At 35.7% G+C, this 23,912-nt stretch overlaps 3 protein-coding genes across 19 annotated transcripts in view; 2 read left to right on the top strand and 1 right to left on the bottom strand.

The window, feature by feature from the left end:
* The window catches only part of LOC129876053 (transcription termination factor MTERF4, chloroplastic-like), a 34,753-nt gene extending 11,279 nt beyond the window's left edge, over positions 1-23,474 (bottom strand). Inside the window, exons 1-4 of one of the 17 annotated variants that reach the window (XM_055951358.1) lie at positions 21,607-23,474; positions 21,454-21,514; positions 19,460-19,517; positions 630-645 (exon numbers count right to left, since the gene is read on the bottom strand). In XM_055951358.1, the coding sequence (XP_055807333.1) occupies positions 21,627-23,105 (1,479 nt within the window). In that variant the 5' untranslated portion in view covers positions 23,106-23,474 and the 3' untranslated portion in view covers positions 630-645; positions 19,460-19,517; positions 21,454-21,514; positions 21,607-21,626. Of the gene's footprint in view, positions 1-629; positions 646-14,447; positions 14,627-15,933; positions 16,555-18,060; positions 18,271-19,430; positions 21,515-21,606 lie in introns of those variants that run through there. The other 16 variants (XM_055951359.1, XM_055951351.1, XM_055951352.1 and 13 more) reach the window with 16 other exon arrangements.
* LOC129875782 (ent-kaurenoic acid oxidase 1-like) lies at positions 16,234-17,103 on the top strand. Its single transcript, XM_055951022.1, has 2 exons — positions 16,234-16,238; positions 16,419-17,103. Exons 1-2 carry the CDS (start codon positions 16,234-16,236, stop codon positions 16,942-16,944), a joined length of 531 nt encoding a protein of 176 aa, XP_055806997.1. The 3' UTR covers positions 16,945-17,103.
* On the top strand, positions 17,406-18,427 carry LOC129875781 (uncharacterized). The gene is made up of 4 exons (XM_055951021.1): positions 17,406-17,437; positions 17,702-17,806; positions 17,947-18,066; positions 18,229-18,427. Exons 2-4 carry the CDS (start codon positions 17,721-17,723, stop codon positions 18,425-18,427), a joined length of 405 nt encoding a protein of 134 aa, XP_055806996.1. The 5' UTR covers positions 17,406-17,437; positions 17,702-17,720.
* Positions 23,475-23,912: the final 438 nt, after the last annotated feature.

Here is a 23,912-nt window from a genome sequence, read left to right as displayed (position 1 = left end):
GTGAACAAGCTTTCCTTCGGCCAATCAGGTTTAAGTGACATGACATATTAGGGTTTAGCGAAATGTGGGCTTGTCATTTTGATACATGGCATGATCCTATGTACTTATTTGTTTGACTTGGCATATGGTACCAAAATGGGCCTCTAGGATGAGATGATATTGGGATTAGCAAGGTGGGCTCAACTTCTGTAGCCCAAATAAATGAATTTGGACTTTTAATTAAATCCTTATTTATTAGACTTAAATAATCAACCTATTATATTAATCCATAATATTTATTTAGACAAATATATTCATGAATTTAATTTAATTAAATCATTTTATAAATTTATATAATAAATTTTAAATGATTACAAATGCCCCCTCTACAAATCTTGTCGAGATATTTTATTTTTCAAAGACTAGACTTGAAGTGTTAATTTATATGCCATATATTTTAATTGTCCTTAATTGGTATACCACTCCAACATAATTGGAGTGGAAATAAAAGCCCAAACTCACACCACTACCCTTAGTAATTAAGAATAGGAGACCGTAAATGTTTGTTTTGCAATAAACAGTAAACCAATTAAAGTAAGGAAAGGATAAACCAATTCCATCAATTTCTTCCTTCTTTTTTCCTCCAGAGCGTTGCATGTTAGGATTCTGGCCAAAAAAAAAAAGATATTAGAATTCATCTAAGGGACCCTAGCATCTATAAATAGATGCATTTGTCTCTTATTTTTTCAGAATAACATTGGCAATTTCAAAGCCTCTTTTTTGCAGACCCTTGGAACATCCGCAAGAAGGCACCAAGGCATGATGTATATATTTTTGTGTCTTGTTATTTTTCTTTTGTGTCTCCTTTTTTTTTAGATCAATGGAAGCAATATTTATATTTTGTGGAGGTTACACAATAGAGAGTTTTATGTAACACCCCCTAAAACATTGTATGTGGTGTTTCAATTCTCGATGAAAATGATACTTTTTTTTATATTTTGGGCATAACTTTTCATAGAATAGTCCAAATTAGGTGATTCAAATATCTGAATAACCCCAACGGCATTACCTACAACTTTCATGCAGACCATATCTTAAGATTTGGAGGATACATAGGACAAATAAATTAATTTTTGCAAGACATAGTGTTGTAATGAAATGGAGTATTTGTAGAAGAAAACTCATATATCACGGTAGGATGCTCCAAATCGGTTGATTCTTGAATGACATGAAAGTATACCTCAAGATCTACAATTCATATAAAGACACCAAATCCTAATTAGGAAGTTATCTTGTTCAAACACAGCTCCGAAAAAGGGTATTCCATTAAAAGAACGTTCATCTCACCAACCATGGAAAAATCTAGATCCATTTGACATCACCCATGACATCAATAGTCCTCCATTTGACATCATCCATGAGATCACAATCCTTCATTGAATTTTCAAGATCATCCTTTGTAATTATTTTTATTTATTGTTTGGTCCCTCCTCCACACTTATAAATACCCACCTTATTTCCTCATTGTATTCATTAGGCTTTCTCAAGCAACTCTTCTCTCTATACACTTCTTTACTCATTCTCAAATATAGTTTTAGTTTTTAGAAGAGTAGAAATATTATTCCGGTGATTCTTATACTCTGAGTAATAGACAAAATACTCTGGCGAGGAGAAAAGGCTAGGGGTTCAACAGTGGTCATTGAGTTCTCCAATTTGGAGTAAAGCTTCGAATTCCAGGTACGCAAGGCTATTCATAGCATTGGATTGAGTTCGTTCATGCGCCCAATATTTAAATTCATCGTAATTGAATTATAGTTGAGTTTTACCCAAATCTTGAATTCTAAATGAATTAATTCTTCTTTTATTAAGTTAGATATATTTATGCATTGAAATTATTATTATTTTTATCTCTCATATTATTGGAATTATTGTTCATAGCTACTTTTCCATGAATCTTAATTGATTTATTCATAAATATTTTTACATGTGTTTTGAGTAAGATGTTGGGTTTTAATATTTATTGACAAAAATAGTGATTTAAATTAATACTATATATGTATTTTATTGAGTTTTGAAAGAGCAAAAGAATTGAGTTTAAATGAATTTGAGTAAATGATGTTTTGAGCAAGATGTTTTGATGAGAGATAAATAATATTTTGAAGTGTAATGATTGATGAAGAGGTAATAAGATGAGTTTGATGTTTTTCTAATAAGACTAGATGATGATGTTAATATGAGCACATATTTTGGGAGTAGTATTGAACACCGAGTTGGGTAAGAGTTTAGTTGACTAAACTCCCAGAACTACGTAACCAGCATAGGATGGAGGATATACCTCTTAAGTCCCAAAAAGAGGACTTTGATGATTGGATCCAAGATAATGATGTCCTTTACCCTGGCAAGGTATTGGATGGATGTGGCAACAACATTGCTTCGTTGTATCATCACTAGCTCATAAGTGATAGTTTTCGTTTAGAGAAACTCCCAACTGAGTAAGCATTGCTTATTATTATTATTTTTAAACTTGCATTACATATTGATGTTGAGATGATGTTGAGTTCTGAGCCAAGTCTTCCTGAGAGGAGTTTCTTGATATCTGTCCTTACTTTCCTTCCATTTTACATACTCGTACATTCCATGTACTAACGTCATTCAACCTGCATCATGTTATGATGCAGATACATATGTTAGAGATCCTCAACAGGCGCATCGTTGAAGATCATTACTTTCTAGCTATTTAGTGAGTCCTTCTTGTATTCGGAGGAACTCTTTATCCTTTTATTATTATTGAGTATTATGTTTCTTTTGAGGTAGCCATGGACATGCTATTGGCACCGTCTGATGTTAGAGGCTTCATAGACAGAGTTTGATGATTTAATTGGAGTAGTTCTCCTTTGAAACTACTTCTTCTACGGATTATTTCTTTCATTTGATGTTGATGATGAAGAATCCACATAAGTATTCTTATTTTTACTTAAGTTTTCCGCTAATTAATGAATGAGTGATGAGACCAAGTGGTTCTCTTGGAGGCCAGAGATGGTTTCTGAGTGCCGGCTACGCCTAGGGTATCCTCTCAGGGCATGACATTTTATCACAACACAATTATTTGGTCTTGAGGTGTGAAGGGATGGATAATCTCCCCCTCCTCAAGAATGATAATTATATGATATTTTGAAGTCGCAAAGGGATGGATACGCATCATTGCCCTAAGAAAGGTAATTTTATGGTATTCTTATGGCATAAAGGAATGGATACACATTCTCTTCCTAAGAGAGGTAACTTGAAGGTATTCTTATGATGAAAAGGAATGGATACATATTCCCTCCCTAAGAGGAGTAATTTGAAGGTATTCTTATGGTGAAAAGGAATGGATATGCATTCCCGCCTTAGGAGGGGTAACTTGAAGGTATTGATCTTATGGTAAAAAAGAATGGATACATATTTCCTCCTTAAGAAAGGTAATTTGAACGTATTCTTATGGAAAAAAGAAATGGATACGCATTTCCGCCTTAAGAAAGGTCACGACTTAAGGACTTCAACTTTTAGACTCGACGATTTGCAGACATGATGGCTCTAAAACTTCTATTTGAAGGCTTCAACTTGCAAAATTTGAAGATTTTCTGAAGATCGCACTTAGAGGCTTTGAAGAACTCAACTTTGCAACCATGGTGGATTTCAAACTTTAACTTGAAGATGTGGAGGATTTGAAGATTTCAACTTATGGAGCTAGTTAATTTAAGACTTCAGCCTGTTGAGTTGAAGAATTTTGAAGACTTTAATTTGCATATTTGGAGAATTTAAAGACTTTAACTTGCATACTTAAATGATTTGAAGACTTCAACATGGACTTGGTCAATTTTAAACTTCAACTCGCAGGCTTGGAGAATTTTGAAGACTTCAACCTACATACTTGGTTGATTTAAGACCCTAACATGTGATCTTGAAGAATTTGAAGACTTCAACTTGTATACTAGATCGATTTGAAATCCCAACATAAAGACTTGGAGAATTTGAAGGCTTCAACTTGTATACTTGGTTGATTCACAACCCCAACTTAAAGATTTGAAGAATTTGAAGACTTCAACTTGAAGACTTACAACAAGTTTTGAGACTCCAACTTGCACACCTGATTGAAGTCTTCAATATTTATTTATTGAAGAAGCTCATATTTCATAGGGGTTTTCCCCCATCGAGTCACCATTGTTTGGTGCAAGTCTGAAGTTCGATGAGAGAGTACTCATAGCCTTAATTTTCATATGATAGATCAAGTGGGAACATGTGATTTTTTGACACTCATGCAATTGAACTTAGAAAGTAATTCTAGGCGCCTACATACCTCAGTAAAGAGATTCAAGTCACAATGTAGTTCTGGGGGAGTGATTGTTGACACCAAATTTTGGCTTAATATTTTTTAAAATTCATATTTTTAAGTATTTTCTTCGTTAAATAGTTCAAAATGATTTTTTTACAATTTTAACTCAATTTTATCGATAATTATCCTTATTTCCAAAAATAAAAATAAAAAAGGAATTAGGATTTTTATCAGTTTATTTTATTTAATTTCAATTATAGCTAATTTTTATCATAGTTCGTTAATTTATATTTTTACATGTCTTTTGTTAAATGTGTTCATATTCATTTTTGTATTTTTAGCATAGTCTAGGAATACATTAAAATACAGATAAATATTAAATTTTCTCCACAATTATACCTACCCACTAATCACACAAAAAATTTCACACAATTTTACCTACCCCACTAATTACACAATTTTTTCACACAATTCCACCTATCCCACTCTCTCCCTCACCCTCACTATAAATGGCACTCATTTTTGCTCTTCTTCACCACTCTATCCCTCTCATTCACATTTCTCCATCAAAACCAACTAAGAACCACCAAATCCATCAAAATCCTCTTCTTTTTCAGCCAAACACACTCCATTTTCGGTGAGGTTTGAGCTTTCACTCCCAAATCTAATTAGACATAGATGTTGCTTCACTTTGTTTTATAATTTTGCTGCTCTTGTTGCTATATTTTGTTGCATTTCAATTATATTTAGTTCCATTTTAGGTTTGGCCGGAGGGGTTCAAAATCCGGCCATTGTTTTCTATGTTTTCATGTTCTCCGATTATTATTTATGATTCTCCGTTAAATTTTGTTTACTATTTTATTTGGGTCATTTTTGTTCGACATTTTTAGTTAATTTGGACGTCTGTAATGTTATTCTTTTACTTCAATTTTATTTATTTCCTTTTTGAACTGTTTGCAGGCCCCAATGGCCAATGAAAAAATCTCTTCGTCAGTTTTGAGGCCTCCCCATTTTAAAAGACGAAAATATATGTTTAAGTTTACATTATATATTATATTTTACAAGTTAAAAATTGCCGATGAACAAATTACCGTCAATTTCTAAGGTCTTCCATCATGTTGTTGTTGTTATTTATTCATTACTAACATTTTCAATAAATGTCTTTACAAGTACCCAGAATTTTCTCCCGAAGAAGTAAATTCGAATACTATTTTTAATTTGTTATTGAGTATACTATTGGCTTTAGAAGAATATTAGGCTATTTTTAATATTATTATTTTATTTTATTCTTTGTGTATATTTTATGTTTATATTTGTGCATTTTATCTCCTCCTCAATTTGAAAAATGAGTTCGGTCAGGACCCACGGTTGTGGATTCTGAAAGATGCTAATACCTTCCCTTTGGAATCACTTGAACCCCTTGTCTAGAATCTATTGGTTTCGTAGACATTTTTGTAAATAATTAATTGGTTTCCTAATTATCCCAAAATTAGGTGGCGACTCCGTAAAATTAATATTTTTCTTTAAATTTCCTTTTAAACTATTAAATTGATTTTTTTACCAGTCCCATGACATTGCGCCGTATTTGCAAAAATAGAAATGTAACAGTGATTTTTTTTGTTGGTGTCCTAACTTTTGCCTAAGTTGTCTCTTTCGAGATTTTCAACCTAGCGAATATTTTTATAGGGTGTCGTGCATAGTTTAAACTCTTGCGGGCCAGGAGTAACATGCAGTTTATACTCGTACCTTAAGGAGTGTCATCTTGCTTCAAGGGTAGTACCTTTTCAAGAATTTTGCATTAATAGAACCTATCCTCATACCATCAACATCGACAAGCTTGTAAGCACCATTTGTATACGCTTCTTGTATGACATATGATCCATCCCACTTCGCGGTGACTTTCTCCGAACTTATGTGAAGTGATAATGGGTCTTCTTACTGCAAGGACTTGATCTCCAACTTGGAAGCACCTCGAACAAACCTTCTCGTTGAAAGCACGAGATAGACGGGCTTGATAATATTCAAGATTTTTTTTGAGCTTCCAATCTCTTTTCATGAAGTGCTTCTAATTTGGAAAGACGTAGTCTAGCTTCTTGGATTGCAAGTCTTAAGGAAGGTATTTGGCGCTCAAGTGGTATGGCTGCTTCAACTCTAAAAGCAAGTGAATATGGGGTTGCTTGAGTCAATGTGTGGTATGTCGTCCTATATGCCTACAAAGTTTCTTCCATTCTTTCATGCCAGTCTCGTTTGGACTTGGAGATGACTTTCTTCAGCAGGTTGCATAAAGTCTTATTGAATTCTTCAACTAGACCATTTGCGATAGCATGATATATAGAAGATTTGCGCTACTTGAAACCAAAGAGATCACAAATTTTGTTCATCAACTTGTTATGAAATGGCTTTCCATTATCCGTTATTATGCAGCGAGGAATGCTAAATCAGTAGATGATATTCATCCGAATGAAGTTTGCAACATTCTCTTTATTCACTTCTTTAAGAGCGACAACTTCGGCCCATTTTGAGAAGTAATTTGTTGCATCCAAGATATATAAGTATCCACTAGAAGATTTTAGTAGTGGTCCAAGAACATCCAATCCTCAAGCATCAAATGGCCAAGATGCGATAGTTGGATGTAATACTTCAGGCGGTTGATGTATGAAATTTGCATGAAATTGGAAAGCATTGCACCTTTAAGCGTCGTTTAAGTAATTTTTCACCATGGTTAGCCAGTAATACCCCATTCTCTCATGTGGAAGTGGAGTTTTGATCCGGATTGATGTGATCCACATACTCCTAAATGTGCTTCTTGTAAAGCTTGGATTGCTTCTTCCTCTCTCAAACATCGAAAGAGTACTCCCCCAAATGACCTTCTATATAATGTATCATTTTAGTATAGGAAGACAGGAGCACGACGATGAATGTCAGTCCTTTTCTTCTAATTTTCTGGAAGTATCCCATAACACAAATAGTAGATAATAGGTTGCCACTAATTTTCTTTTGCAGCCTCACAAACAGCATCGAGATGCTCAAGCTCATTTTTTGTATATTCATCCTCATTTGGCGGTGGTACTACCCATTTATAATAGATAGTAATTTGCGTTTGATCTGGAAGAGTCAGAGTTGAAGCGAGGGCAGCTAGGGCGTCAACTTTCTTGTTCTCCTTCCTTGGCACATGTTGGAGGGTCACATCTCCAATCCATCCTATCAACCTCTGAGCATAACAATAATAGGGGCATAACTATGCTTCTTGGCCTCATAGCTTCCCAAAAGTTGATTGATCACCAACTGAGAGTCACCAAAGACTTCTAATTGCAATTGCTTCATGTCGGCAACCATTTTGAGTCCAAGTATTAAAACTTGATATTCGGCGACATTATTGGAGCAACATTGTTTCAAAGTGAAGGAGAATGGTATAACATCTTCATGTGAAGTGACAAATACCACGCCAGCACTAGATTCGCCACAATGTGTAGCTCCATCAAAGTACATCTTCCAAGGAGTCGATAACCATCGCATCTTCATCAGAAAGCTCAATGGTTAAATCCAATCATATGGTGTTGGATGGTCTGCCAAAAAGTATGTCAATGCTTACCCCTTCACAACTTTTTAAGAGATGTACACAATCTCAAACTGTTGGAACTGGAGGTACCATCTTGCTAGTCGGTCACTAAAGACTGAGTTCGACATAACAAACTTGATAGGATTTGTTCTGAACACAAGGTGAACAATGTGAGCTTGAATGTAATGCTTTATTTTTTGGATTGAGAAGACTAGCGTCAAGCACAACTTTTCGATTGGCAAATATTTCAGCTCATTTGGTGTCATCATTCTGCTCAAGTAATAAAGAGAGTTTTCCTTGCCTTCATTATTTTCTTGAGCTAATAGGGCTCCTACAGACCTTTCTTGTGCCGTAATGTAGAGTATCAATTCCTTTCCACGTATAGGGGCGGCTAGAACTTGAGGCTTCACCAGATATACTTTGATACTTTCCAATGCATTGCCACATGTTTGGTCCCACTTAAAAGCAGCATCCTTCTTCATGAGATGGCTAAATGGTTGGCATCTTCCAGCTAGATTCGATATGAACCTCCTTAAGTAGGCTAACTTTCCTTGAAAGAATTTGTAGCTCATGAATGTTTTGAGGTTCTAGCATCTTTCAAATAGCATAATTTTAGCTTGATCAATATCAATTCCTCAATGTCGCACAATAAAGCCAAGAAACTTGCCAGAAGTAACTCTCAAGGCACATTTCAATGGATTCATCCTCAGTTGATATCTTCGAAGAAACTCAAACACCATTCTTAAGTCTTTCAAGTGGTTGCTCCTCTTTCTTGACTTCACCACCAAGTCATCAACATAACATTTGACTTTTTTTGTGCAGCAAGTCATTAAATATATTTTGCATTGCTCTTTGATATGTGGCACCAACATTCTTTAAACCAAAAGGTATCACCTTGTAGCAATAAATATCTCTAGGTGTGTGAAATGCAGTGAGTTCTTCATATTTGGTTCCATATGAATTTGGTTATAGCCGAATGAACCATCCATGAAACACATCGCCTCATAGCCAGATGTAGCATTAATCATCAGTTCTGGGATGGAAAGCGGAAAACTCATCCTTAGGGCATGTATTGTTGAGGTCTCTAAAGTCAACATAAACTTGAATTTGGCCATTCTTCTTTCTCACGGGAACAATACTTGAAATCCATGTAGGGTATTTAACTTCACCAATAAAGCCTACTTCAATGAGTTTGTTAACTTCATTCTCGATCAATGGAACCAAGTCTGGCCTAAACCATCTTTGGGTCTGTTTAACGGGGCGAGAATCATTCTTGACTGCCAACTAATAGACCGCTACTTTAGGATTCAAGACAGACATTTCTTTATAACTCCAAGAGAAGACGTCCCTATATTCTTTGAGTATATTCATATCAGCGACTTCTTCATCAACTTCCAGAAAAGCACTCAGATAAGTTGTCCTTGGGTTTTCATCAGTGTCAAGGTTAATTCCTTTAAGGGACTTCACTCCTTCTTCAAGTTCCGGCGGAGCATCTCCAGCATCTTCCTTTTCTTGAGGATCATATTCATTGACAGATATATGATAGCCCCAGGCAGTATCTCCCAACTCTCAGTCAGTCTTCATTTGAGGTGAGGTATCATGGTCACTCTGGATTGTAACATGATATGAGGAGCCCACACTTTCTTCATCTTCCTTGCGTTCCTTGGTGAAAACCACAGTGCGAGTTTTTGCCTTTAGCACCTCTTCACATGAAACCATAAGTTTCACTCATCTCCTCATTCTAGATAATAGGTGAAGAAAGCATTGTCACTCTTAGGTAACTTCTTCGATGTTTGTTATTCTTCTTCTTTAACAGACCTAACCTCTCCAACACAGAAGTTCTTGCAGTTGATTTTCCAAGTCAATTAAAGACGAAAAGCCTTTTGTTAGAAGCAGCGGACTTATCTTCTATAATGATATAGTTATTTCATGCCCTTCTTATGGAGGTGAGGTATCATGCTCACTCTGGATTGTAACATGATATGAGGAGCCCGCACTTTCTTCATCTTCCTCGCGCTTCTTGGTGAAAATCATAGTGTGAGTTTTTACCTTTAGCACCTCTTCACATGAAACCATAAGTTTCACTCATCTTCTCATTCTAGATAGTAGGTGAAGAAAGCGTTGTGACTCTTAGGTAACTTCTTTGATGCTCGTTATTCTTCTTCTTTAACTGACCTAACCTCTCAAACACAGAAGTTCTTGCAATTGATTTTCCAAGTCGATTAATGATGGAAAGCCTTTTGTTAGAAGCGGCGGACTCATCTTCTACAATGATATAGTTATTGCTTGCCTTTCTTATGGAGATACGAAATAAAGATGGCTTGGTATAGCCTAAGCCTTCGTGTGCTTGCTGGTTGTTAGGTTGTATCTTTCGATGGGAATTTCCCCAACCTTGATGGCTCATTAGGGTCATATCTAGCCTTCACAAATAACTTGTAAGCATTTGAGTCAAAGCCTTCTCTTGTGTGACTTATAGGAAGTGCCACATCTCGTGATGGATTTTGAGTAATCGACTTTCCCGATAGCTTCGAAGACAAGTTTATTGCATCAAGTTGTTGATAGGAAGAGTTAGTCCTTTAAGTACATTTCCTTAGATACAAGATGATGAACTTCTATTTTCTTCACCTTTGAAACATAGCGAAGTATAGAAGCTGACTTCTTCTTCGAGGACGTGATCTTCCCTTCATTTAGGATGGAACAAGTCTCCTTAATATAAACCTTGTTTTTTCCAACATCCGCATCAACTCTTCTACCTACAAACTAATCAGACCTGGTTGATTTGACATCGTCGAGTTTTGTCTCCTTCACATTAAAATTCTTTGGATAGAATTTTGCATCGACAAAGTGTGACTCGACTTCAACGAAAGGATTATCATCATCAACTATTTTCCTTTAAATTCCATTGTCAAGGTACTTCAAACATTGAGAGTAAGAAGATGAGACAATTTTTTTCTCGTGTACCCAAGGCCTGCCAAGCAATATGTTGTATGAAGTCTTTCCATCGATCACATCCATCCATGCCCATGATCGCAAATCTTCCATGTGCATTTCTAACTTGATGGACCTCTGACCCCCTTGATTGAATCATTGTATCAGCAAATGACTTTTACTAAGTTCTTCGGTCGTGATGCTAAGTTCCTTCAATGTGTGGATAGGCAGAATGTTAACTCTAGATCCTTCATCTATCAGGATTCTATTTATCTTCTTCTCTAGCACATGACCCACCATAGACAAAGGAAGATTATGTAGTGTTTCACCAAAGAAAAAATCATCATCTGTAAATGTGATTTTTGTGTCACATAAATGTACTTTTTGGGAAGAGGATTCAATAAGCTTTTCAGAAGGTGAAGGAGATACCATTGATGAGATTTCTCTCATTTCTTTTTCTTTGTCAGCTGAAGACACCTTTGGTGAGGTTTCACTTATTGTCTCTTCTTTGTCAACGTTGAAACACGACGCCTCAATATTGTCTTGAGTAGACTTTCTGAAGAACCAACTAGGTAAGAATTCCCCTAAAATCATAAGACGTCGAGGTTTCTGGTGGTGATGCACTTCTGCCTTTGCCCTTTTTGGTGGCTTGTTTGATTTTTGCTTCTTGAGTCTTCTCACCATCCTCCTTCTGGTTGGTTGCTCATATGATTCTTTTTGTAAACTAGTCTTGTTGGATCTCCGCCTAGTCACGAGAATCTAGCCTTCATCATTGTCTACATCAACTTGGAATTTATCTTGCTCTAACGACTCTTCTTCATGCTTCCCAAAGATACAAATTTGGACTGGATCAAGCGAATCGAATGTGATAGATATTTGGTTAGAATTGGCCTTATCATCATCAAGGACAATCTTTTTTTCATTAGCCAATCGCATAACTTTATTTTTGAAGACAAATCATTTCTCAAGAGGGTGACTTACAAGTCTATGATACTTGCAATAATTTGGGTCATTAGTTTTCCCAACGTCATTCAGTCGCTTCATCTCTAGAAACTCAATGAGCTTTAGCTCAAGCAACTCATCAAAGATTTCGAGAACGTCAGAACTCAGAAAGGGGTATTCAAGCAACTCATTAAAGATTTCGGAAACATCAGAACCCAGGAAGGGGTATTCCTTTTCTTGCATCTCCTTTAAGGTCAACTTTGATTTGAACGTTGTTGAAAATTCGTCTTCACACTTTGCTTCTTGCTTTCCTTAGTGGTAAACTTCACAGGCTACACATTAACATTCAGGAATTCTTTGTTTTCATTTCTGGGTAAAAATTTGCTCCATCTCTTGTGTTCCTGCTTGTCCTTCCTTTGTGAAGATCATGGACAAACATCACATCTTTTTCGACAAAAGACATGCTCAACTCCATATCGTCAGCGCGAGTAGCTAGATCTTCTAAGGACTTTGACTTTATTCCTTCTAAGATGTAAAGAAGCTCCCAATGCATTCCTTGGATACATATTTCTATGGCAGAAGCTTCGCTAAATCTATCTTTGCAATTCAGGCTCGCATTTCTCCATCGATTTATGAAGTCAATAACTAGTTCATCCTTTCTTTGACGGGTATTTGTGAGTTCTGCCATGCTCATTGTACGCCTTGTGCTATAGAAGTGAATAAGAAACTCCTGCTCTAGTTGCTCCCAACTATTAATAGAATTGGGGTTGAAAATAATGTACCAATCAAAGGCAGTTCCTTTCAGAGAGCGGACGAATTCCTTTACAAGATAGTCTTCATAGATCCCAGCATTATTGCATGTCTCCACAAAGTGTGCAACATGTTGCTTTTTATTTCCTTTGTCCTCAAACTACTAAAATTTGGGAGGTTGCTAACCGACAGCCATTTTGAATCTATCAATCCTTACGGTGTACGGCTGGACATATATATGGAAAGACTTGGTGGAGAATTCATACTTATCTTTGATGGTCTCTTCGATTAACTCCTTGAATCGGTCGAGTGGGATCATTCTTTCTGAAGAAACTGGCATCTCCTTAACAGGTGGTGCTTGTTTCACAAGATTTTCGATCTCTTAAACTTCTATACCCTTTCCAAGTGCATGACTGCCTTCTCCATCTAAGAGACCCTCGTATCCATCAAATTATCAATTCGAGACTCTTGGTGGTATACATGCTCTCTCAATCCTTCAACCAACTTCGCTAGATTTGCAAGTTGTTCCTCTATGGATGAAGTGTTAGTTACCATTGCTTACATAATCATTGGAGATCTAGGAGAGTAGCATGGATTGTTACGTAATTTGATCTTCAATGGGCATACATTACGCTGTGCATGTGGAGAAAATCTACTAGTTGAATCATAATTCTCATTTGTGGTAGATTTTTTGGAACCAAAGAGCTCGAGTAGAGCTAAAGTCTTCTTGATCTTTTCAGCAACAACTTTCTCCTGAAACGTTTGTAGAGGACTTTAATCCTTTTGGAGTTGAAGATCCAAAGACAGGAATTGATGTGAACGACACCTGAAGTGTTTGTTGTCCCAGCATAGTGGTCTTGCTCTTTGTAACAACTCCAAAACTTCTAAAGGTAACGCCAAGGATTCCTTCTACATCAGTAGAGAACTTAGAGTCAACAATCTTGGAGGAAGTTAATTGAGAATTGATCTTCTTAGAAACCATTTCGATATTCCTTGATACTTGAAAAGTTGAGATGAGGGGTAGAGATGATCCCACTCGGCGTGCTAGAATTTGTAGATAATAAAATTCATGTCGAAAAAATAATAATCAAAACTGAAAAATATCGCAACAATCATAGTATTTGATTTCAAATATGAGTGTTACAATCTTTATGAATCCTCTGATTCACCTTTTCAAATATAAATTAAAGGGCTTATAAGTTTGATCTTGAATTTGATTGAACTTGATAAATTTGATCTCGACTTGTACTTGAATTCAAGGGTTATTGGGGTTGATTTTGAATTTTGTGGTCTTGATCTTGATTCGTGGGTTTAATGAACTTGATATGGATTTGTTCTTGAAATTGATCTTGATCTTGACTTGTACTTGAATTAAAGGGCTTTTGAGCTTGTTCTTAAATCTTTGGTCTTGATCTTGAGTTGTTCTTGAACTTGAATGCTTGAGTCCTTGAATTCTTGAACTTGTAGCTTGTAGAGAAATCTGCGGCATTTGATCCACGGGCCCTCTCTAGCTTCTTGTTATAATTTTGGTATCTTTTCTGAATTTTGAGGACCCCTATTTATAGTTTTAGACTAGAGGAGTTATGATGAGGACAAGTTTTCCTTCGACCAATCAGATTTAAGTGACATGACATATTGAATTTTAGCAAAGTGGCTTATCATTTTGACACATAACATGATCTTATTTTGACTTGGCATGACACGTCACTTGACACGTGACATCAAAATGGATCTCTAGAATGAGATGATATTGAGCTTAGCAAAGTAGGCTCATCTTTTGTAGCCCCAATAAATAAATTGAACTTTTAATTAAATCCATATTTATTGAACTTAAATAATCAATCCAATTATATGAATTCATAATATTATTTAGACAAATATATTCATGGATTTAATTTAATAGAATCATTTTATAAATTGATATTTAATAAATTTTAAATGATTACACACACTTTCTGAAACTGACTAAAAAGAAATGTGAGCGATACAAATTGAGAATTGATAGAGATTTTGGAAGCGGTGTGTCGTTACTCCGCTTGGTTCAACGTAACTTAGGTCCCCCAAAACATAAGACTTAGAAAGTGACTGTTGAGACTTGAGAGGGATAAGCCTGTGAATCCGACATCCTTAGTTAGGTTTCTCCTCAGTGTCTGTCTCTGGAAAAAACAAATTGTAACTTAGTTATAATTTCCTCCAAAAAGGCTTAATGGAATTAGGATTTATGAGTTGGGAGATGATGGTATCCATTTTGTGTGCGTTTTTGGGTATGAGATAGGTGTTTGGAACTGTAAATTCTTGGTACCATGAAAGAGTGAAGTTGGGTGAAAAGAAATTAATATCGATGCAACCAGGTGATTTAGGTTGGCCCTTGATTGGTAACATGTGGTCCTTTCTTAGAGCTTTCAAGTCCAGCAATCCTGATTATTTCATCCCTCCATTTCAATTTTATTTTTTTAAAACTTAATTTACATATTTTCATTTTACTCCATCAAAAATGAGTGTTTTTCTTTTTACAATTTTTTAATTCTAATTTTTCACGCGACATACGTCAGATTAAACGACATTTTTACTTTAAAACTACAAGATTCAAAAAGATTTGCATTTTCTTAAACTTCATGTCAATGAACATCAGACAAACAAATTGAAATAAAAAGAGTAAATATCAGCAGCTCTAGCTAGGAGCAACTCTTTATATACTAGATATAGGATAATATATGTTATCACTTCTGTCTCAATTTATGTGGTGCTGATAAAATTTGGGGACTCAACCACAATATACATACATACATACATACATACATACATACATATATATATATATATATATATTGATATTTTAAGTTATTAATTATTGTGATTTATATTACTTTTTACGTGATTTTCAAATAATATATGTTATTTCCTCCATCCCAAGTTTATGTGGCACAAATAAAATATCTACTCAACTAAATTTTCATGCCTTTTAATATTTTAAGTTGTTAATTATTATAATTTATAGAACTTTTTACGTAATTTTTGAATATGCTACAAATAAAAAAAAAGACATACAAACTAAAACAAATAAGGTACAATAATTTCAAAAATACCCTCAACCAGAAGCAAGCATATCGACGAATAATTGTCTGCTTTTGACCACTTCTAGATATATATATAATTTGATTTTAGATTTTTTTTAAAAAATAAATATACTAAAACAAAGAAAGATATTATTTTATTTTTTAGAATTTGATTTTAAATAAAAATTCTATGTAAGCAAATTTTAATGAAAAGATAATTAAATAGGTTAAGTGATTTATAAGAAATATTTATAATTGAGTAATTTTTAAAGTAAAAATCAAAGTTTGAATGACTTTATGAGAAACACTTGTAGTTGAGGGACTTTGGAGTAAAAATTAAAGTTGAATGACTTTCCATAATAAGACTCCTTACTTGAGTGATCATTTGTGATATTAACATGTGGAAATAGTTTAACCCAATTTCTTCCCGATCCAACATTTATTCCCAAAGGTCTTAGCCTCTGCAACAAAGCAAAATCTTCAAATTTATGACCAACAAATGGCTTATGTAAAAGAGAGCACCACAAGCTCGAAAAAATAATCTGCTTTCCTACAATCCCACCAGAAACATAACAAAATATAAATGTGTTGTTTTTTCCCCATCTCTGCCTCCACTCAGGACAGGCAAGAGACATAGCTAGAACTCTGTCTTTTTATTCCACAGACACCCCAGTGAGTTTGAATACTACTTTCTTTTCTAGTGGGAGATGGGGTAATTGAAAGAATTCTGCTCAACAGCCCAAGGGCATAGGTCCAAACTCCCAAACAATGAACCAGAGTACATGGAGCCATTTCCTTTATATAATTTTGTTTTATGTGCTTTTGGTTCTTGTTTTAGGTCATGTCAACTATTAATAGCTTTCCCAGCCTTAAATTATATTGTATTTTGCAGATTCGGACAAAAGGGACTATACAAGGCATTGATGTTTGGTAGTCCAAGTGTAACTGTTACAACTCCAGAAGCTTGCAGGAGGGTTTTAACAGATGATGAAGCCTTCAAGCCTGGCTGGCCAACTTCCACCATGAAACTAATTGGGAAAAAATCATTTATTAGTATTTCATTCGAGGAGCAAAAACGTTTAAGGAAACTCACAGAAGCACCTGTTAATGGGCATGAGGAATTATCGATGTACATAAAATACATTGAAGAAAATGTAAAATTAGCTCTGGAGAAATGGGCATCCATGGTTCAGATAGAGTTCTTAACAGAATTGAGAAAGCTAACATTTCAGATTATAATGTACATTTTTCCAAGTTCTGAAAGTGAACAAGTAATGGAGGCTTTGGAGAGGGAATACACAACTCTAAATCATGGTGTTAGAGCTATGGCTATCAATCTTCCAGGATTTTCTTATCATAATGCACTTAAGGTAGTGTTCCTAGTATTTTTTATCCAATCATTTATTTATTCCTTTTGACATACAATATACTTTTCTGGACAAAGCACGAAAATGTCCCTTCTCTTTTCAGGCGCGTAAGAAGCTTGTGGCCATCTTCCAAACAATCTTGTATGAGAGAAAGGAAAGAAGGAATCAAAATGAGCCTACAGAGACGAAAGACATGATGGATATTCTCTTGGAAGTTGAAGATGAGAATGGTAGAGGATTGAATGATGAGGAAATCATTGATGTTCATGTTATGTACGTTAATGCTGGCCATGAATCTTCTGGTCAAATTACAATGTGGGCTACTGTCTTTCTGCAGGAAAACCCCCAGATCTTTAAAAAAGCTAAAGTAGCCAAGATTTCTCATTTCAGAAAATTAGTAAATAGTTAGGTTCAAGTTCGTTACTTCTCAAGAACATGTTTTGTTCTAAAATAGGCAGAGCAAGAGGCAATTGTGAAAAGTAGGCCAATTGACCAAAAAGGTGTGACACTAAAAGAAATTAGGCAAATGGACTACCTGTCAAAGGTAACTTTCTGTTTATTATCAACGCTATCCACACTTCTGTTTTCGACAGCCCAATTCCATGTACCGACAAAATTTCATTCATTACTCTTTAATCTTGAAGGTGATCGATGAAACACATCGGGTTGTTACCTTCTCCTTTGTAGTCTTCCGAGAAGGAAACACTGATGTCATTATTAACAGTAAGTTACATTCTCATTTTTCTTACATTTTGCTGCAGGTAAGACCATATTGTGGCTAACAGAACGGGACTTGCTTTTTTCCTAGGTTATACTATCCCCAGAGGATGGAAAGTTTTGGTGGTTTAGGTCTGTTCACTTGGATCCTGAAATCTGCAATGACCCCAAGGAGTTTAATCCTTCCAGATGGGATGTAAGTCTAAAGGGCCCCTGTTTAACCTAACACCACCTCCAAATAAAGATATAAAAATGCTGCTTACCTTTATTCTATTCATTATATATTTCATATGGCGTGTCAAGCTCTTTTGTTTGATTTTCCTTCTTGGTGTTCAGGATATTACACCAAAAGCAGGAACATCCTTCCTTTCGGAGGGGGAACAGATTGTGCCCAGGAAATGATCTTTCCAAGCTAGAAATATCTATTTTTCTTCATTATTTTCTTCTAGATTATGAGTGAGTGAAATTTATTTACTTTCCTCCCCCACCCCCAGCCCCTTCCTATCTGGAATTAGGTACTTAATTTGTGGTTGATAACTCACTGCTGATTTGTTCCGTCTTTCAGAGGCTTGAAAGGCAAAATCCTTCCTGCCCCTTAATGTATTTGCCTCATTTCAGGCCAAAAGATAACTGCTTGGGCAGAGTAACAAGTCTCATCAACTACAAGTGCAAGGGCAACAACAACATCAGTGTAATTCCACAAGTGGGGTTTGGGGATACAAGTGCATGGGCAAATAGCAAAAAGAATGAGAGAACTAATCTCTGTTCTAATTATGGAAATTACAACGGGAAAGCAATGGCCGACTATCTTAGTTGAGTAAGTAGCAAATATGGGAAAAGATCAAAATAAAATTTGTACTACTGAAAAATAGATTCTTTTCCCTTATTTCTTTTTGGTGCACCCATGAGGTTACTTTTTGCATAGATGATTGGGTAGCATTAGTAGAAAATCATGTATATTTGTAAGAATTTCTACTTTTTGGTATACTTTCTGTATACGGGCTAGTTACTGCTTGTTAATAAAATTCTTAATTCATCTAAAAAGATCAAAATAAAAAATATTTTTTCTCCTGAATTTTGCCTCCACAATTCTTGCTCTAGAGAATATGTACACATTTACTTATTTACATTAGCAAGAGGGATCATTTCCACAATGGTTAGTGATCTCTGGCTCCATTTTCTTATGAATATTAAGAAAAGAAGAAAATTTTGTCCCTTTGTTGGAGCCATTCATTCTTTGAGAATAATGACATCAATTATATATACCAACAGCAAAAGTCTTTTCCTTGTCTATCACTTCACCAACTTGGTTTTATATTAAGAGTTTTGACACAGAATCCTAAGCAATGACTGTAAATTTGATGTGTACATAGGAATGGTGGTTGTAGATGTTCAGTAGAAATGGTGGTTTTGTTAGCAAAACTGGACTCTGACTAACATAGAATACTAGAAAGTTCAGTAGAAACAACGACAGGACAGATGGAATAGGACAGCTGTAAATTTGAATTGGCTTTGGTGACATAAGGGGTGGAAAGGGGTTGAAGAAAGAGGATTGATGGAATGTAGTTATGAAGCCAGAGAGAGGCACGTTCAACCTTTCAAAACCGAGAATCTGAAAATTTTCTTCAGCTTATATTTTATAGTTCCACATCATGGATTCAACATATTCATTGCTTATAAAAGGTTAACAGAGATGGGTATAAAAGAAGATGGATAGGATAATGAAGATCACAAATGCCCCCTTTTCTATCATACCAAAGAAGACTATAAAAAGAACTATAACCAGGCATGCCCATCAAGTGTAACCATAGATTACTCACAATGTTAATCATGAGAAGGCCATTCATACCTTGCCAATACCCACTGAACTCTGACCATTCATGCAGCCTTCAATCAAGTCTTTTACCCTGCTAAATATCAATTCAGAAAATGTTTCATCTTACAATGGGCACATCTAAACCTTTAAAGAAGAAAAGAAGGAAGCTACAGCAGAAATAAAGCACAGATGACAGTTACAAACTGCTAAATCTCACAGAAGCTTGCTATGATCAAATCAATGACCTAATTAATTGCCACCTAGGGCAGGGGAGGTACATGAACTAATGAATCATTTTGAGCACACACGGCTTAGACCTCCAAGTTAATTGGGGTTATGAAAAAAACATGGCCTATACGTGCATAAAACCATTGGTAGAGAATAGTACTAACTGCTCCAATGTGTTAAAACTTGGAGACTTGGACAACAAAATATCTTGTCAAAAATCAAAAGATGTACGCTAATGATATTTGTTGAAATCACAGGCTTGTGGATAAAAAGAAAAATATTGGAACTTCATATTTGATCATTTTTTCCTCAACAGACATGGCCGCAGCTCATGTGTTGCTTCAAACAAGCATGGCTTGTAAGATAACATGCACAGCTTAGAGAAGGCACTTCTCCCTGCACAGTTTCCATGTTCATGGTTAAAAAACCACCTAACCTCAGTTTGCCATCTCTTCAGATCTGTTGGTGTATGTAGCATTAATAGAAAATTCACGACCAATAATAAATTTAGTAGATAATAAAGACCAAAATAGGTAGTGAATAATTCAGCTTTTGCCATGCTCAATTCTATTTCACCAAGTTTCAGTACTTCACATCTGAATGATTTCACCTAAAAGAGGGGTTCTATTAGGACATGGAGCACAAAACATCAAAAGAGAACTGCACAGCATAGCTCAACTTGCTTGTAACTTTTACGCTGTAGATCTATCAAACACGAGCAATGCAAGATACTGAAGAATTTCCGGTCTTCTAGAGGTTTCTGGAGATAACCGAGAAATTCCAGAGGATCAATGGCGCACGGTTCAAAATCGGTGGAAAGTGAGCTCACCCCTCTATCCTTTTCCACATAAATACCACACTTTTGTCTGCGATAGAGTTTGAACCCATGATGTGCGCCTAACCCACATGTCACACGCTGGGATCTTATCACTAGACCAGGCCTTGAGGGAAGGGCTTCTTTTCCTAATTATGACTATACTTGGGCCCGACACGGTCCACTAAAGTGAGGAGGAATCACTCCTTCCTATTGACAAGCCTAATGCATAGGAAATAGATGCATGAGTAAGCTACAAGTTAGCATTGTAGAAATGGTATATTATCAAAAGATGAAGCTATAAGTCAGTGGCAGAAAACATCATCTGCAAAGTACAATTTACACGGAACTGCTCGAAGTAATTAGAATTGCTCTCACCAGCCGGTAAACCCCAAGCTGAGCTAGTTTCTATCGATTTGCAGATTTCTAAAGTAGAGCATGTTAAAACATCACCACGAGATATTTGATAACAATTTGGCCTTCAAATGACAGACAGTACCCTGTTAAAACTACATAATTTCCCAATTCAGTAATCCAATAGCTAGGATGCTAACAAACATCACAAACTATGATTCTTCAACGACTTCAAATCTGAAACAGAGACTAAAGAGTATAGTCTACTTACTAGCTTTGAAAGGTCGTAATTCTTAATTCTATATACGGGACAGAACAATCACCAATATTTGGAAGAGTACAATGTATGAAGATGAAAATCTAAAATATATAAAAGAAAAGAGAAGCTTCCTTGCATGGAGCTAGAAAATATCTCAATTCAGGTTAAACAGCTAGGAAAACTAAGCAAACACCATAAACTGTTAATTTTTCAATGACTTTAAATCTGAAATATAGACCAGAGATCATGATTTTGTACGTGAGCCAGAGCAATCCACCAATATGAAAAGTAAATGATGAGTTAGACTTTCATCTTCCTACATTGTGTTCATGTAAAGAAGGTGAAACAACTGAAAATGAGAAAGAAGCAAACCCAAGCAATTACATTCTACTCCTTCGGCAAAACTGATAGCAATAGAAGCTACAGAAAAAAGCTGCACAAAATATATACAAGTTAGAAGGGCAGTGAAATAAGAGAAAATAATTGAAGAATTAAGCTAATACTGAAAGATATTATAATTTATACCAAATTCACTTGCAAAGTTCCTACAGAGAGACAGTGCGTCTATAAAGTGTTTCATCATCACTCTCCTTTTCGTCTTCTGATGCAATATTACTGCATGACATCTCTAACTTCCCACCCATGCAAAATGATGGACCAGAACTTTCAGGCTCTATATAATCACCATACAATCTCTCTTCAAATCTTTGGTCGCTGCAGTTGAGAAACCAAGCCAAAGAACATTTGATTTCCTTACTACGTAACCTCTCATACCTTGGTTTGATTCTTGATTCCAGGCTATAAGTGAAGTAGTCTGGAAAGTCCACAAGTTCTTTCATTGGCCTGCCCATATCGCTCTTAAAAAAGTAATAGCCATTTTTCATGAGGTTAACATGTAAAGCAACTAACTGAGGACATTTTATGATCATCTTAGCCACATCTTCAACTGAAAAACCCCGGTCAAGAAGGAACTCGATAGGTTTCGATATCACATGCTGCTGGAGGCTAACAATTTGTGGCATCCTCTGAATTACACGAGCAAACCCATCAGGATCGATCTTGAGCTTCAAGTTTAAGAAATACTGTTGTGATGACAGCTTAGCCTTCAAAGGCAAGCCAAGAATTTGTGGATACTGTGCAATAACAGAAGGCAAAGCTTCCCTACTAATTCCAAAACTGAGTAAGCAATTTACATTCAGTTTCACTGTCTCTTCAAGATCATATCCAAGTATATACGTCCGTTTCTCAAGCATCCTTGCTAAAATTTTCTTTGGCAGACCCAACGAAACCAAATAGTCCACAAATGGTTTAATCATTGTCCCAACTCTCATTCCTAAGAAATAAGGATATTGTGTTACCATTGGCCCTATATCCCTGGGATTAACCCCTATACTGACCAAATACGCCACTGAAGTACTCATTGTTCCCTCAAGCTTAAACCCTAACAACTCAGGATATTTCATTAAAACATACCCAATATCATGTTTCTCAACATCAAGGCCTCGTAAAAATTTGACAACTGGAACAAGCTCCACTACTACACTTGCATGGAGACACTGCGGGTAAAGTTTAACAAATTCACCAAGTCTTGACCTTTCAATCCCAATTTTTTCTAAGTAGGCTAAAACAGGAATTATATTTTTCCTCACACTATATCCAAGCATCAAAGGATACTCATTGATATCATCAATTGTTAGTCCAAGTTTGTGAAGAAACTCAACACGTTGACGCATTATTTCAACAGTGGATGGCAATTCTAGGTCTTCTAGTTCATTGGGGACAATGCCTATACTCTTTAAATAGTCACAAATTATGAGCCGAGACACCAGTTTTTCCTTACGCCCTTGAACCATTCCCCATGTCACTGAAGGCATTTCATACTCAGGGAATTTTTTTGTGGAGAAGGGTCTCTGTCTCTGCTTTATGGGAAGACAAGTAGTGTATATTTTTTGAGGATTTTGGTAGGTTTCAAGCAAGAGTATTATTCTGGCGACACTATCAAGTGTTACTTTTCTTCTAAACATTTCAGAGATTCCAAAAATTTTATAGAAAGATGCGCAACGGATTAAAGATTTACCTTTGCTCCAGAAAGAAGGAAGCACCCTTTCATGGCTTCAAGGGGACTGTGTATAAAGAGACTTAATAAAAGCGAGAGAACGAAAGTCTTTTATGCATGAAAGGGCATAGAATCGATTGTTAGCTACTATCGCCGATTTGTGGGAAATTTTCCTTTTGTCGCATAGCTATAAACTTCATGATAGGTCTTCCTAAGACACCCCTGGGAAAGTTTGACTCCGTTTGGGTCACTGCCCTTTCTTATCTTGCAAATCAGGCATATGATCCAGGTACAGTTCCTGGGCGAATTCATAGATTTGGGGCAGACAGTAATGATCTTCTTTTAAAAACAAAAAGAATAAAAATCAATTTAAAGACATTACACGTTTCAATTTTACATATTCTCTATTCTCACTTTTTTTTTTTTAATTCATCCGAAAATTTTATCTTTATTATAATTAAAAATAATTTAATTTTAAAAATTTTCTTTCATCCATAGTGAAATGATGATCTTTAGCAGTTTCTTGGGACGATTATTACGTACTTTAGTTAGCAAACACGTATTACATACGTGTCTTTTGCTTTAGCCCTATTTCTGGATTTCTCACACTTGCTTCCCTTCTCTTACCTTGGTTCTCTTTCCATTCCCATTCTCACCCAATTTTACTCTCTATTGCTTTTTCTTATATTTCTCTCTCCCCTGTTTCATTCTCTTCCTCTCGACTAGAACATGTATTTATCCCGTTTTAATCTCAAATTGCATCAGAATTTTGTTT

The sequence above is a fragment of the Solanum dulcamara genome, chromosome 12, assembly GCF_947179165.1.
Source record: "Solanum dulcamara chromosome 12, daSolDulc1.2, whole genome shotgun sequence".
Classification (NCBI taxonomy): Eukaryota; Viridiplantae; Streptophyta; class Magnoliopsida; order Solanales; family Solanaceae; genus Solanum; species Solanum dulcamara.
Note: the sequence above shows the minus strand (reverse complement) of the source record. Positions and strands in the feature narration are given on the sequence as shown.